We start from the raw sequence: 16,013 nt of genomic DNA, 5'->3' as shown, positions 1-16,013 counted from the left end.
CTCTCTCTCAATAATATTCTGATACACAAATTGTTTTTATAGTACACGTATAACCAAGCATCTAACTGTTCATCTGTTTGCCTACATTTGTCTGACTCCGCATCTGTATGTCTAACTGCATCTGGCTATCTAGATATATCTGATTTTATGCCTATGTCTTTTGGTCTGTCTGTCAAATCTATCTATCTATCTATCTATCTATCTATCTATCTATCAGCTTGTTTATCTGTCTGCTTGCCTACCTGTCTATCTATCTATCTACTGATGTTTTTCAGTCTATCGCTGCCTATCTCTATATCTATTACTGTCTCAGTTGATCTATCTGTCTATCAATATGTCAGTCCATATCTCATTGTCTTTGCGTCTATCTATCAATTCCTTAGTTACTATCTTTCAGTCAACTAATCTTTTGCTCTCAGTCTATCTGTTTATCTCTTGCTGTCTTTCAACCTGTCTATCTAAGAGTCAGCCTGTCTGTCACTGTCTTTCAGTTCATCTATCCCTCAATCAGTGTGTCAGCCAGTCTGTTTACCAATCTGCATGAGAAGGCTTTGGTTGTCCATTTACAACAGTTTGAGTCAGTCTTAAGTCGAGACATTGTAGCATGTGTATATAGAAGACATGATATACAGGCATAGTTTCACATCAGCTATGAAGACAATAGAAAACCAAAAGAGTGTGAGAATGGGAAAATATTGAATGAAACAACATTAGAGGTGGGGAGAGCGAAGGGGAGAGAGGAAAAATGAAAGAGGTGGGGAAAACAAAAAAGAGATCCATAGGAAGAAGAAAGAAAAAGAGGAAGAACGAGAAATACAAAGAATGGAAAGAAATAAAGGAAGAACGAAAGAGAGAGAGAGAGAGAAAGAAGGAAAATGACAGAGGAAGAACAAGAGAGACAAAGACAATGAGAGTGAAAAGAATAAAAATATACATAGAATGGAACACTGAGAGAGAAAGGAAAGATTGAAAAGTGAAGGAGCAACATATAAACAGAAAGAAAGAGAAAGATTACTGGTGGAAAAGGATAGAAAAGATGAAAGAAAAAGAAAGACATTACAAAAGGCTTAAAAGCGGAAAGTGAGAAAGAAAATAAGGAAGGAACATAAAGAGCTGTCTGATAAAGATTCTGAAGAATCGGAGACAGAAAGAGAGGGAAAAAGAAACATTTGAACTGAATCAGAATTTATTATTATTATTATTATTATTATTATTATTATTAATAGTAGTTTTCACTGAATATTGTATAGTTCTTCATCTTACCTCGTTAAATACTGTAGTTGTAGTAGAAATAATAGTATTGGTATTGGTTTTGTTGTTGTTTAGTGGCCACTTGTTGTTGTAATACTCCCAGGAGTTAAACATCGTTGCTAGTGAGCGGTAATTCGGTACTCCAAATATGATCATCATCATCATCAACGTCACCATTATCAGCATCATTATCAATTCCTTATTCCCCCCCTTGTCGTTTTTTTGTTTTCACATATTAGAATGAACACCACAGCACAACTCCATCATATATATATGTATACATATCTACATATACTCACTAACTCATTATACTCACAAAGGAAGATATTCCGTGGATAAATAACAGTCAAAAGATACCGAGCGAAAAGCGAGTATATGTGAATGAACCCTTTGTAATTTTCGATTCAGTTCGATTTTCTATCGAAGAAACAGGAAATGTCACACTTTCATTGAGACCACCGTAGTGTTGTTAACGGCACGAGGATTCCGGAGGGTGGTATTTTGTATTTCGGGTTTACGTGCGGTGCTAATATCTTCCGTAAGTAGATAAAGATATATCGATGGTAGTAATTATATATTTTGTTTGAATAAATGTAAGAGTCAAGAATGAGACGGACGACCTGACTGACAGTGGGGAGGATTATTTATCGGGAACACACAGATATTGGCGCTGTGTCTGCGTAATGTCTAGGGTGTGCTGCAATTATTATCATGTGTGGTAAGTGAGGATCATCACAGTGTAGATATATATATGTACTTATTTATGTGTGTCTATAGGCATGTATCTGGAGGGGAGAGCGGAACAGACGTAATCTGTGTGCGTGCGAGTGTGTGTGTGTGTTTATGTCAGAGAGAGAAAGTGAAATAACCAACGAGATTGTGGGAACTAAAGAGAACATGTATTAATAGGAATGTGTGTATGTATGGGAGACAAAGAAAGAGAGAGAGAGAGGATGTGCAAATGTGTGTGTGTATGTGGTGTATTCGAGAGAGAGAAAGAAAGAAGAAATAGTGTCTGTGTATATTACAGAAAAAAATAGGGAATCAATGAGAGCGTGTATGTGCTTGACAGATCACGTGTGTGTGCGTGCAACAGAAGTTGGGGCATGTGCATGCATCCGTGAAGTTGTATGTATGCCTCAGTATGTATGTATGTATGTCTCAATATCTTACTATGTATATAAATATGTATGAATGCTACGGTGTATGTATGTGTGTATGAATACCTCGTCTATGTGTGTTAGTATGTCTGTACGTACGTGTATGCCTCAGTGTATTATGAATTTATATATATATCAGTGTGTTAGTACACATGTATGCTTCAATATGTGTGCGTGTGTATATATATATGTGTGTTTGTATGCTACAATGTGTTAGTCTATCTGTGTGTACCACTGCCGCGATTATATTAATACATAAGTATATATGTCAATGTATTAATATCTTGTTTGTATATACGGTATCTGCGTGCGTGTGGTGAGTGAATATATGTATATATATACTTAGATATATGTTGCATCGTGAGAAAGCCAAACGGTTAATAATGCAAGAGTTCTGCAAGTGTCTGCTACACGGCAGCAGTAGCAGAACAACCACAACAACAACAAGAGCAGTAGCAGCACCTGTTGTGACTACCACCTCCACCACCACCCCTCCTTACAACACACACCAATGTAAACGAAAAGATCTAGTGTTCGCGCACGTAGCAAAGTTGATTGTTATTAAAATTTACATGAACCGTGTTGTGAAGGTTTTGTTACATTACTGTTTATCTCTGTACACCATGTAAACTCGTGTTATTTATTCATAGATTTTTTTTTAATCATTCAAATCTCTGTAAATCCTCACACTGTGTTCGTTTTTGTATTGTTCCCCCTCATCCATCTCCCTGGTACCAAATATAAGAAATCATCATTATCATCATCATCGTCATCACTATTATTATTATTATTATTATTATTATTATTACTTACTGTATAATATCAATCGTGGAGCATATATGTGATAGTTCGATTCTGCTAGAAATAGCAGCCAAATCTCAACCGAATTTTACTTTCCATCTTTTATTAAAAAAAAAAAAGAAAAAGAAGGACGCGTTGGATAATGTAGTTTGGGAAACACAATACCTTGATTGAAAAAAAAATAATAAACGGGTGGGTCACGGGTGGTATGCCTTTGATCAATATCTGTCTAATCAGTTTTCTCTCCGGGCCACAACAATAACAATATAACAGCGATATAGGCGAATGTTCTACCAGAAAGCTAAACGAGGAAGCCTCAGTCTGCAAAAAAATAGTAACCAAATTCCCCTTTAGTTACACCCTACTGTCTAAAATAAAGAACACATTGGATAATGTAGTCCTAAATATCCTTCAAAAGCTGGGATGGTCACGGACGGAACATCGTGAATCATAAGTCGGCACGATGAGGGCTGACTTTTAGCTTTTTTTTAGGCTGCTGGAAATAGCAGTTAAATCTGTCTCAATTCGTATCCTACCGTTTAAAAATAAGGGGAGGATACATTGATTGATTGATTGATTGATTAATTAATTAATTAATTGATAAAATACACTAATCTGGGGGAAATGACTGAGTGGTTACAACTGGAAAGCAATGGTCATATAGATTTTCCCCGGTTAAATTTGATGCGGGGAGGGGATGAGCCATACAATTCAAAGTGAAAAAGACGAAATTTAGTTTCTTTTTTAAAAATCATTGCAGTACCTTAGCTCTCCACTCAATCGTGTTCAAACAAAAATCTTCACCTTTCTTGCACGTTTCTTGTGTAATATCATCGAATTTCTATAACGACGGGGGAAAAAAGGTGAACGAAATATAGGAGGACTGGTGTGTGTCCTGATCATCTGCCAAAAGTCGTGCCTCGTAAACTCTATATTTGAGTGAAGTGTGAGAGAGAAGGGAAAGAAAAAAAGAGACAGGGTTTAGTATACCAATGTTTTATTCCAGCGTGCTGAGCAAGGTTCCGTGTTGAATGAGGAATGCGGAAAAACTTCCAGACAAGAACAAGAAATTGCTATCGATTGCAACACTGAGAATGCCACGTTCCAAAGCATCTAAAAACCGACTTAATTTTTTGACTTTTTCTCATAAATAACTATTTTTTAACCCTTGTGCTTGTGTGTGTGCGTGCATTTATGTATATGTATGTGTGCTTATACATATATGTATATATATGTGTGTTTATATATACACACATATATATATATTACACGCATTTATATATGTATTATGTAATATATGTATATATTACATAATATAAATATATATTTTATATATATACAATATTTTTATATTTCACATAGATATAAAAATATATATACTATATCATCATCATCATCATCATCGTTTAACGTCCGCTTTCCATGCTAGCATGGGTTGGACGATTTGACTGAGGACTGGTGAAACCGGATGGCAACACCAGGCTCCAGTCTGATTTGGCAGAGTTTCTACAGCTGGATGCCCTTCCTAACGCCAACCACTCAGAGAGTGTAGTGGGTGCTTTTACGTGTCACCCGCACGAAAACGGCCACGCTCGAAATGGTGTCTTTTATGTGCCACCCGCACAAGCCAGTCCAGGGGCACTGGCAACGATCTCGCTCGAAAATCCTACAGGAGCCAGTCAGGCGGTACTGGCAACGGCCACGCTCAAAATGGTGCATCTCATGTGCCAACCGCACAAGAACCAGTCCAGGGGCACTGGCAACGATCTTACTTGGCTTGCCGGGTCTTCTCACGCACAGCCCATTTCCAAAGGTCTCGGTCCGTAGTCATCGCCTCGGTGAGGCCCAATGTACGAAGGTCTTGCCTCACCACCTCAGCCCAGGTCTTCCTGGGCCTACCTCTTCCACGGGTTCCCTCAACTGTTAGGGTGTGGCACTTTTTCACGCAGCTATCCTCCTCCATTCTCACCACATGTCCATACCAGCGCAATCGTCTCTCTTGCACGCCACAACTGATGCTTCTAATGTTCAGCTTTTCTCTCAAGATACTTACACTCTGACGGGTATTCACAAGAAACTGGATATAAGGCTTCAAGATATTCACAAATTCACTCACCAATTCCTCACACTCTGCAGAATCCTTTCGTTGCATCTCATTTCCTTGAACAAAAATGTCTTGTAATACCATGCAGAAATTAAAGATATCAATGGCTAAAGCAACAGGGGACCATTTTTGACAGTTTATAAATTCTTTATAGTCTTAGCTCCATGACTCGGGGCTGCTTTGAAGATCTATTCTGACATGAAATAACAGCTTCAAGGCAGTGTTTGAAATGTGGGGTATCCAGCTGTTCACAGCATCTAACATGCATTATCATCCTAGGAGTTGCTTTTGCTATCAGCTCAGTCACTTAGAAGCAAAGTGTGTGAGGTCGATGCTAGGGTACCCTCACCTATATTCTTAGGAATTCTTTTTTGCACTATTGCTTGGAAGCCACGTGTGTGTAGTTGGAGCTACAGTATCATCACCTATTGCTCAAGGAATTCTTTTTGCCATTGGAACAGTCACTTTGATCCCAAGTGTATGTGGTTAACACTTGGGAATTCTTTTTGCTATAAGAGCAGTTGCTAAGAAATTAGGTGCATGTATGGGTGATAGTGGGGCAGCTTCCTTGCCTCAAATAATTGTGCAGCTTTCTCCATTTCTCCTCACAACCTACACAAATTCATATGACAATTGGTAGATAACCTGTGATGAGGTCAGGCTCACTCTGCTGGCTGGAAGACTAATGCTCAAACTGCACATAAGTGACATAGCCAAGATGGTCAATGAATTGTGTACTGAGAGCAAATACACTCTTCGGTCCTATCTATGCAACTAAGTAATCAGCACTGAAATGATCATTAAGGAAAACAAGTGCATACTTAGGGCAGCAGGAGAAGATGGACACCGCAGAAATGGTAAATGGCTTACAGCACAAAGGAAATCATTTTAAACTTGCTAAAATAATATTCAAAGTTGTTTATATGATGAGAAATATAATTCCAAAGTGTTCATGATGTTATAGTGAAGATCTGATCTATGACTTTGCTATTTAAAAATTAAAAATAGGTGAAAACTTTTCAAATATTAAATGGAAGTATACAAAAATAAACATTATTTTCCATCCCACTGTTAGTTTAATTTCATTTTGCTGCTTTGTAGGGTGTTACTGCCAAGAAGGATTGAGAACTGCATGAAGCGTTCTCGTGTATGTACCACCACATTTCTTTCCAAGTCTCTTTCTTGTTCAATGTCCATACTGAAGAGATGCAGAGAAGAACTGATAAAAGGAAAAAGATATAATTTAACAATCACAACAATAACAACATTTTGCTTCCCTCTCTGATATCTTGTAAATCATCTGAAGAAAAAAAAAAGAAACCAATTTATAAACTAATATTTATTTTGTTCCCTTTGTCATACAACAATCTGTCTTCTGACAATTATCTTCCACCATTTTCACCTTTAGGTTTTTGTTCCTATCTTGTCTTCATTTTCTTCTCACATTTTTTTTTCTTCCTCTTTTTCTTGAATTAAATCACAGCATCAGAGAACTAGCTCTAAGAGACATGTCAGATACATGTCTTTAATCTTGTTAAGCATTCACTTATCTTTTTGTTCAATGTTCCTAAATTATATCCGGCTAAGATCAACTTTGCTTTTCATCTGTAGGATAAATACTGTATTTGATAGCATAAAAGACGCATGGGTATATTAGATGCACTTCAATTTCAGCAATGCATATTCAGAAAAAAAGTTTTTAGCATGTAATGTAGGCCCCCAATTTCACACATAGGACCTGGGGTGATTTTTTGAGATCTGTGTTTTTTTTTTAATAAAGTACATCTTATATGCCTTCAAATGTGGTAATAGTAATCAATAATTCCTTTCTGGTTTCAGCACAAGGCCAGCAATTTTAGGGGGAAGTGGTTAATTGATACCACCAATCCATGTACTTTACAGGATTTAGTTTTCTCCTTCCACATTTTAAGATCAAATCATACTGGGGTCAGATTTACCTTTCATCCCTACTGAAGTTGTTGTAGTAGTTGCTGTTTAGCTCCTAGTCAGTCCTGCTCTGGCAGACCTATGATCAAAGACATTCCAGTTGTGACCACCCTGCCTTTTTTCTTTGTACAAGGAATACAATATCATATTATGTGATGTACTTTTTCTAAGACAATAAGGTGTGATTTGAGGGAGTTTTGGTTGCTAGATCTAGCAAGTTGAGCGTTTGTACACCACTAAATTCTAGTTGTTTCCACAGCAGATATGAACAAAATTAAAGTAAGTACCAGTAATATGTCAGGGTGATTTCAATCACTTCCACCTCTCCTGAAGTTGGCTTTGGTAGGATTTCAACCCAAAGTAGAAAAAATTACAAAGAATTATTTAAGGCAGGTTAATCTACTGTCACTGACTTCCCTTTTAACCTTTGTCTTTTCAATTTTACTTGTTTCCGACATTGGACTGTGACCATACTGGGGCACTGCCTAGAATGAATTAGTCAAACAAATCAGCTCCAGAACTTATTTTTCAAGACTAATATTTATTCTATCGATCTCTTCTAAATTACAGGAGCATAAATAATGCAACACCTGTCGTTAAGTGGTAGCGGGGCAATAAAAACAAACACAAAGACATATACACACATATGTACAAAGATATATATGTATACATACGATGAGGGGCTTCCACACAGTTTCTGTGAACCAAATTCACTCATAAGGCATTGGACATGTTGAAAAATAGTTTCATGGACGGGTCTTCCCTAGGACCTATCACCAAACATCTTGGTCTAGTGTCATTTCCTCCATGAGCCCCTACATCCTAAGATCAGTCCTCACCACTTCATCCCATGTCTTCCTGGGTCTCCCTCTTCCACAGGTACCATCCACTTTCAGCGACAGGCGCTATTGTATACAGCTATCTTCACTCATACGCATCACATGTCCAAACCAATGCAGTCTCCTTTCCTACATACTACAGTTAATCTCTCTTATGCCTAACTTTTCTCTCAACACAGTTGTGCTTTGTTGGTCATATATGTATGTATGCATGTATGCATGTATATATGTATGTATGTATTTATGCATGCATGTATATATGTATGTATGTATTTATGCATGCATGTATGTGTATGTGTGTGTAGACACATTCATATATACATATATATATATACACACACACACACATTCATATATATATATATATATATATATATATATATATATATATATATATATATATATGTATATATATACATGTATGTATATATATATATATATATATATATTTCTTTCCTTTCCCAAGCATCCAGTAACACAATCTGTATCATGTCCTTGCGTTGTTGTTTTTTGTCGTTTTTCTTTTTTGAACCTATATATATATATATATATATATATATATATATATATATATCCCATACACAGATAACAACATGATGTTATTTAGCCACTTTTTTTTTTCCATCACAAACTCTTTGTCACATAAATCAACCAAATTCCTTTGTCCTCGTCTCTTGTATAAAAAAATATCACAGACAAGAGAAAATTCTTCACCTTGCCCTCCAATATGATTAGCTTCAGATTACTCTATTTCCAACCAGAATTTCTTCCTGGCATCCCTTTCTTTCATGAAGTTTCATCTTTTACTTTTTAACTTTTTCTCTTATTTCTGTCTTCATTTCCAATATTTCTTCAACCACTTCAAAGCACATTTGATTACAATGCTTGGAATCCTTATTTTTTTTTTTCTTTTAATGTTTATATTTACTTGTTGGAATCATGGAATTGCAGAATTGTGGAATTGTGGAATATGAAGCTGTTCAATGAAATAACATCAAATTTTTTTTAAGATACAGACATCCATCCATACATACATACATCTATATATATGGGTGCATATATATATATATACACACATACATACATACATACATATGCATATACATATTTATAAATGGTCCAGGATTCGACCTCACGATCACAAAGTTTCTGTCTACTACATTCACTCACAGGGCATTGCTCTGCCTGGGGCTATAGTAAAAGATATTTGAACAAGGTGCCCTGCTGTGGGACTGAACCCATAATGACATACTTGCAAAACGAACATCTTAACTACGCAGCCATGCCTGTCTGTGTGTATGCATGTATGTATATGTATGAATGTATTCTGTATGTATGTATTATGTATGTATGAATATATTATGTATTTATGTATGTGGGTAGGTATGTATGTGTTTATTTGTGTATATGTGTATGTTTGTATGAAGGTGTGTATGTGTGTGCGAATGGGGGTGTAAAAGTGTGTGTATGTGTATGTGTGTATGTCAGATGTTCTTTTTTACCCCCATCTTTGAAGAAATTATTAATGGACAGTTTGTCGTTTTTTTTTCTTTCTATTAAAAAAACAGAAAACTTTGTTTATTAAGTTTGTTCCTGTTATTTCTTTAACTAACAAAAAATAAACTGAGTCAGATAAAAAAAAAACAATAAAAAAAACAGAATAAGTAAAAGAAAAACAACTAAATAAATGTATCTTCTGTTCCACCCAAATTTCTTAGCCTTTTTCTTTTTTTCAAAAAGATTTACGATTCATGATTTATGATTTACTTAGACACTCACCACCACCACCACCTCCACCACCATCACTATCACCACTTCCACCACCTCCACCAATTCCATGGTTGCGTTTCAAGGCAGAGTACAACAAACATATATTTAATCTTGATATCACATACATGCACAGACACATAATACATTCATAGAACCCCACATAAACACATATAGACACACACACAGACATTTTCAGAACTTCACACACACACACTTAGACCCACACTTACATGTAGGCATATCACAAACACACACTACATACATAGACAAACATGCACTAACATTCACAGATACATCAATACACAAACACCATACTCACACATACACACACACACACACAGGGTGGGTCAAAAGTCACACACCAAAACATTTTATTTATGAAGTGTTGCTTTTGAAATGTGCAATATATATACATATATTGAGTTTTAATCTCGGTGCGTGACTTTTGGCCCCATCCTATATATATATATATATACACACACATACATACGTATATATATGTACACACACATATATATACACACATATATTCGAACACACACACTAACATATTCAAACACACACACACACACTATTTCATCTGATGATTCATTTTACACTATGTAGTTTGACCAGTTTTGCTGTTACACCAGGAACTCAGTCCCATCTCTCTCTCTCCCCCTACTCCCCTTTTAGCCTGTTTCTCAATCAACCACACAGATCCAATCCCAATCGTGCTGATTCACATTACAGAATGCACCACTTACTAATCGTTGCACATCAAAATATGTATGCACATGCGTGTGTGCGGGCACAATGCATTCTTGTCTATTTAATGAAAATGGCTGTAGCAGGGGCATATTTTTTTTTATTCTTTTACTTGTCATTTTGACTGTGGCCATGCTGGGGCACTGCCTTGAGGAATTTTAGTCGAATGAATCGACTCCAGTACTTGATTTTTTAAACTTGGTACTTATTCTATCAGTCTCTTTAGCCAAACTGCTAAGTTATGGGGACGTAAACACACCAACACCAGTTGTCCAGCAGTGGGGGAGGGAAGGAACCAATACGGACACACACACACACACATATATATTTGGCTTAGGGGCTAGTGTGTTGCACTAACAATGTAGCGACCATAATTTCAATTCCTAGACCAGGTGGTGCATTATATACATATATATATTATTCACAATTTATATCTTTATATTTATATAAAATGCACTCAGAAACTCCCAGTTTCTGAGTCAATCTGGAACTTTGCCAATTATTAATAAAAAAAAATATACCTATACTCATGTTTTGAACTTATTTCCCTGTTTGTATCACCAAACTGTGTGTGTGTGTGTGTGTGTGTGTGTGTGTGTGTGTGTGTGTGTGTGTGTGTGTGTGTGTGTGTGTGTGTGTGTGTGTGTGTGTGTGTGTATATATATATATATATATATATATTGGGAGCCATTTGGTGATTCACTGCACTGCAACCCAGAATTTTGCAATTTCACAATCTATGCTTCCAGTAACAATGGAATGAATCACAGATTCACAACAAATGAAAGTTCTAGGCTATGTACTGAGTGTTGTTCTGTTTTGTGTGCACATGTCTTTTGCCAGTGTATACCAATGAGAGAATGTATGTGAGGGGGTGCTGAAAAGTTCCTGGCTTTAAGGGGTCCGCAAAAGTCTTAGTTGGAGGCCCAACTTTCCGAGTTCTTTTACAGGGCTTAGAATGAAGGACCGCCACCAAATCTTATCTGGACCCCAGTTGAGGACTACAGCTTTAACTCATGACCATTCAGATTACCCTATCAAACGTAACATCATCATCATTTTAAGGATTGACTTTGCCATAATAATACTTTCTGGAATACCAAAAACAATGGTTTAGGGATAGGTGTGGCCCCATGGTAAGAAGTTGGTTTCTCAACCACATGGTTCTGTGTTCAGCCCCACTGTATGGCACTTTGACTGGGCAAGTGTCTTTACTATAGTCTCAGGTTTATCAAAGCCTTGTAAATGGAGTTGGTAGACAAAAACTGAAAGAAGCGCGTCAGTTGATCTATCGGTTTTATAATGTCAATTCAATAATCTATCAGTTTATCTGTAAGTTCAATAATCAATAAATTTACTCATCTACCAATTCAGTTTAATCATCTATCAATTCATTAATCTTTTAGTTCACTAATCTATCACTTCTGTAATTTATCAATTTAATAATGAATAGCTTAATAATCAATCAGTGTTATAATCTACTACTTCTATAACCTACCAGTTCAATAATCTATCAGTATAACAGTCTATTAGATCAATAACCAATTCATTAATTTGTCAATACAATATCAGTTCTATAACCTATCAGTTTAATAGTGTATAGCACAATAATCAATCAGTTCGATGATCTACCAGTTTGATAATTTATTAGTTCTATAACCTGTCAGTTCAATAATCTATCAGTGAAACATAATATTAGTTCAATAATTTATCCATTAATTTATCAATACCATATCAGTTCAATAATCTATCAGTTTAATAATGTATAGAACAATAATCAGTTAGTGCTGTAATCTACCAGTTTGATAATTTATTAGTTCTATAACCTATTAGTATAATGGTCTATTGGTCCAATAACCAATCAATTCATCAGTACAGTAATTTATTCATTCACTAATCAATCAGTACAATAATTTATCCATTCTATAATCTATCAATTCTATAAATTATCAGTTCAATAACCTATCAGTTCAATAATCTATCAATCTAAACAGTGTTTGAAAAGAAGACTGAACGATCATGGTTTCATGACTGCAACACTTTTGGTCACAGATCTGTTGGATGAAGTTTGATTGTGATGATTGGTGATGACAACGATGATGGTGATGATAAAAATTGCAAGGATAATAACTGTGACACCTAAAAAAAAAAATAGAAAAGAAAAGCCAAAAAACAAACAAACCAACAAAAACAAACTCAAAAGAGTATGAAATAGAATGGTTTCCATTTCTATATTTTATTGTAGAATTGGTTTGGTTACGAGAGTCTTCGGCTACACGGACTTAGGGAGAGTTTGCATTGATCAGGGGACCAGACTGGCCAATTGTATTATGCCCTTAAATGACAAGCCAAGCCACCACAGCTCACAGGACTATTTATTAAAAGACAGAGGCTAAAATCATACTGGTGGTGCACCAGCATGGCCACAGCCTCAGGACTGAAACACATATGAGAATAACAATTAATGTTGCAGTAAAGCACATGGCTGAAGCAAGAGAGAGAGAGAGAGTGTGTGTGTTTGTGTGTGTTGGAGCAGAGGGTATCAAATTTACTCGTTCACATATTGCTGGAAAAATACAGGCATTGGTTTCTTTTTGTTCTTTTACTTGCTTTGTTCATTGGACTGTGGCCATGCTGGAGGGTGGGTTTTTTTTTTTGCTTTTTAGTCAAGCAAATTGGTCTCAGCATTTGCTGTTTTTCTTGTTTTTATTTTGCTTTCTTTTTGTAAAGTCTGGTGCTTATTATGTTGATATCGTTTTGCTGAACCGTTATGCTATGAGGACAAAAACAAAGCTACACAGGTTATCAAGCAAGAAGACACAAACAAGCATGCACACACACACACACACACATTAATATATACATACATAGATTGTATGTAAGTGTGTGTGCGTATGTGAGTGTGTATGTGTGCCTGTGTGTATGTATGGCTTTGTCATTAAGAAGTTCTTGAAACTATGTGACTTTGGGTTCAGCCCCATGGTATGGCATCTGGACAAACATCTTCTTTAACTGAGAACTGGTCAGTGCCTTGTTTAGTGAATTTGGTAGATGAGTTTCTGCAGTTTCAGCCAGCCAAATCCACTCGCAAGGATTTGGCTAGTCCAGCAGGGCCTTATAGTCAAAGACATTTATCCAAGAAGACACTTTCTATGCAGTAGGATTGAACCTGCAACTACATGGTTGTGAAATGAACTTCTTAACTATACAGTAACACACATGCATCAATACATATACAGATACACTGTTAGAAAAAATCTCCCATCACTCTAGTTTGGGATTAACTGAAGAACTGAGATCAAAAGGACTTAACTCCACCCCCCCCACTTCCGATCTTCAAGGCACATGATAAGAATCGGAAATAAAATAGAAGTTCAAAGATCATATTGTTTTGGTGTTTTGATTCTGCGAGTTCTTGTGGCAGCTACTGTAGATGACAAGATTGTTTTAGGTGTGGCTTTGTAAGATACAATGTTTGCTCTTGGCAAACCAATGCCAGTTCGTGAAGTAAGAGGATCGGTTAGCGAAGAAGAGTCTGAAGCAATGGCGGGTAGGGCTCCTACTACTGTTGCCACTGTGGTGTTTGGGGACGTGACTTGTTTCACTTGTTGACCTACAACTACAGAGGATTTGCCACTGTTGGAACTCATGAATGATGGCTGACCAGTTTGGACTGAAGTGCCAGCAACTTCGACAGTTCTGGTTTTAACAGATTCTAAGAGAGAAGAAACTCGCCCAAGAGGTTCGGATTTGGTTACTAAATATTCACCAACTGCATCGGACATCAACGATGTCTTAATGTTGCCAGTTGATGATGCACCTGAAGAGAGCATTGATGAAGACATGGGCAGAATAGAAGAAACTGCTGTCGTAGAAGTAAGGGAAGTGGAGCTGGTGGACTTGGCTATAGTTGTGATACCAGAAAGATTGTGAGAAGAAATGCTCCCACCGGCAGTCGTTAAATTGCCTCTGTTCAATGAAATATGAAGCGTTGTTTGTTTGCCGCTGGCAGATTCAGACAAAGCTTGTAGCTTGCCTAAGTCTAGTTGGGAATTACACAGGATTTTTGCCTGGGTGATTGTTGGAGTGCCTGTGCTTTTAGTTAAAACTGCCGTAGTTAAAGGAAAATCATGGAACTGTAGCTTTTGTATGGCCTGTACCTTCTCTTGGTCAGGTGGGTTTATTGTAATGCCAGATGTGTTGCTGTTGTTGTTGCTGATTTGCTGAACAGATGTGAGTGCCGGGTTAGAATTAGCAGCTTTAGGTTTACCACTGGCTGTGGTTATTGGCTGACCAAGACTTAAAGTAGGACAGGTTGAAGTCTGACTATTGCTGCTGCTACTGCTTCCCTTCGCAGAGCAGACAGTGATTGATATTGGACTGCAGCTTGACTTAGCTATGGAGGTGAGAAGTTGCTGAATTTGTGGAGAAGAAGCAGCTGTTGTGATATGGACAGTGGTACCACGCGGACCAGTGTGGGAAACTGTGTAGATGGAACCCAAACCAGTGGGTAGGCTGATGTGCGAAGAGCTTGCTTGAGGAAGTTTTGTAAACAGCTGTGCAGAAACTGGTTTGTTCAAAGAACTGCTATGCTTCTGCTCAGATAAAATTGATGAAGTCATGGAAGAAGCTGTAGAGACTATGTTTAGGTTTTGAGCTTCAGGTTTGGTGACTACTAAAGCTGTCTTTGGTTTTGTCTCTAACTCACCGCCACTAGTTAAAGACTGTAGCTTGGAGTTAGTGAGGTAGCTTGCACTAGAAGGAGGACACTGTAAGAGACCGCTGAGCTCAGGAGCGCTGGAAACAACTGGAAGAAGAGTAGCAGGAGATGGTGAAGACGATGGTACCGAAGGTGACCCGGCTGTAGACTTGAAAGTGCTCAAAGGTGAAGATGATGGGGATCCGTCTGCCAAGCGAAATATTCTCTTCTTGGTGTTGGAATCAAAAGCCAGTGAAACTGCTGCCTGACGTTTCCGATGTGTCTGTCGACGTGCCACAACTATTGAGGAAGAAAATGATATTATCAGAATCAAGAAGCAAAGATTATTCGTACAGTAATTCAACTGCTATCATGGCAAATATTTCATCACACCAAGGAGAAGCAGGAAAGTAACTTACATTTAATAAACTCCTCCACCTGTTGTTGAATTATTTTAATACATACAGGTAGACCTACCAACATCAAATAAAGACATCTAGCTATTTAATATACAAACACCTAAATTTGTATTTAATCAGAGACACACCTACATCTGTTGCTGAGTAACTTAATTCAGATACATCTACCATCCAACCATTGCAACATGGAAGGCGGACGTTAAAAGATGATGATATACACCTACTGCTCAATAATTTAACAGGGACACATACTTATTTAATATACAGACATACCTG

The 16,013-nt window shown here is 37.0% G+C and overlaps 2 protein-coding genes across 4 annotated transcripts in view; both read right to left on the bottom strand.

Moving 5' to 3' along the window:
- Window positions 1-2,813, bottom strand: part of LOC106873084 (myosin-IIIb) — a 221,564-nt gene extending 218,751 nt beyond the window's left edge. Inside the window, exon 1 of the mRNA XM_089339137.1 lies at window positions 1,264-2,813. The gene's annotated coding sequence lies outside the window, so the exon portion shown is untranslated. The remainder of the gene's footprint in view (window positions 1-1,263) is intronic.
- Window positions 2,814-12,815: 10,002 nt separating this feature from the next.
- Window positions 12,816-16,013, bottom strand: part of LOC106874144 (uncharacterized) — a 33,326-nt gene continuing 30,128 nt past the window's right edge. For all 3 annotated transcript variants that reach the window (XM_089339126.1, XM_014921801.3, XM_089339127.1), the window contains exon 14: window positions 12,816-15,618. In XM_089339126.1, the coding sequence (XP_089195252.1) occupies window positions 13,994-15,618 (1,625 nt within the window). In that variant the 3' untranslated portion in view covers window positions 12,816-13,993. The remainder of the gene's footprint in view (window positions 15,619-16,013) is intronic.

This window comes from Octopus bimaculoides, chromosome 21 (assembly GCF_046866305.1).
Source record: "Octopus bimaculoides isolate indiv1 chromosome 21, ASM4686630v1, whole genome shotgun sequence".
Lineage (NCBI taxonomy): Eukaryota > Metazoa > Mollusca > Cephalopoda > Octopoda > Octopodidae > Octopus > Octopus bimaculoides.
This window is presented reverse-complemented; position numbering and strand designations above follow the sequence as displayed.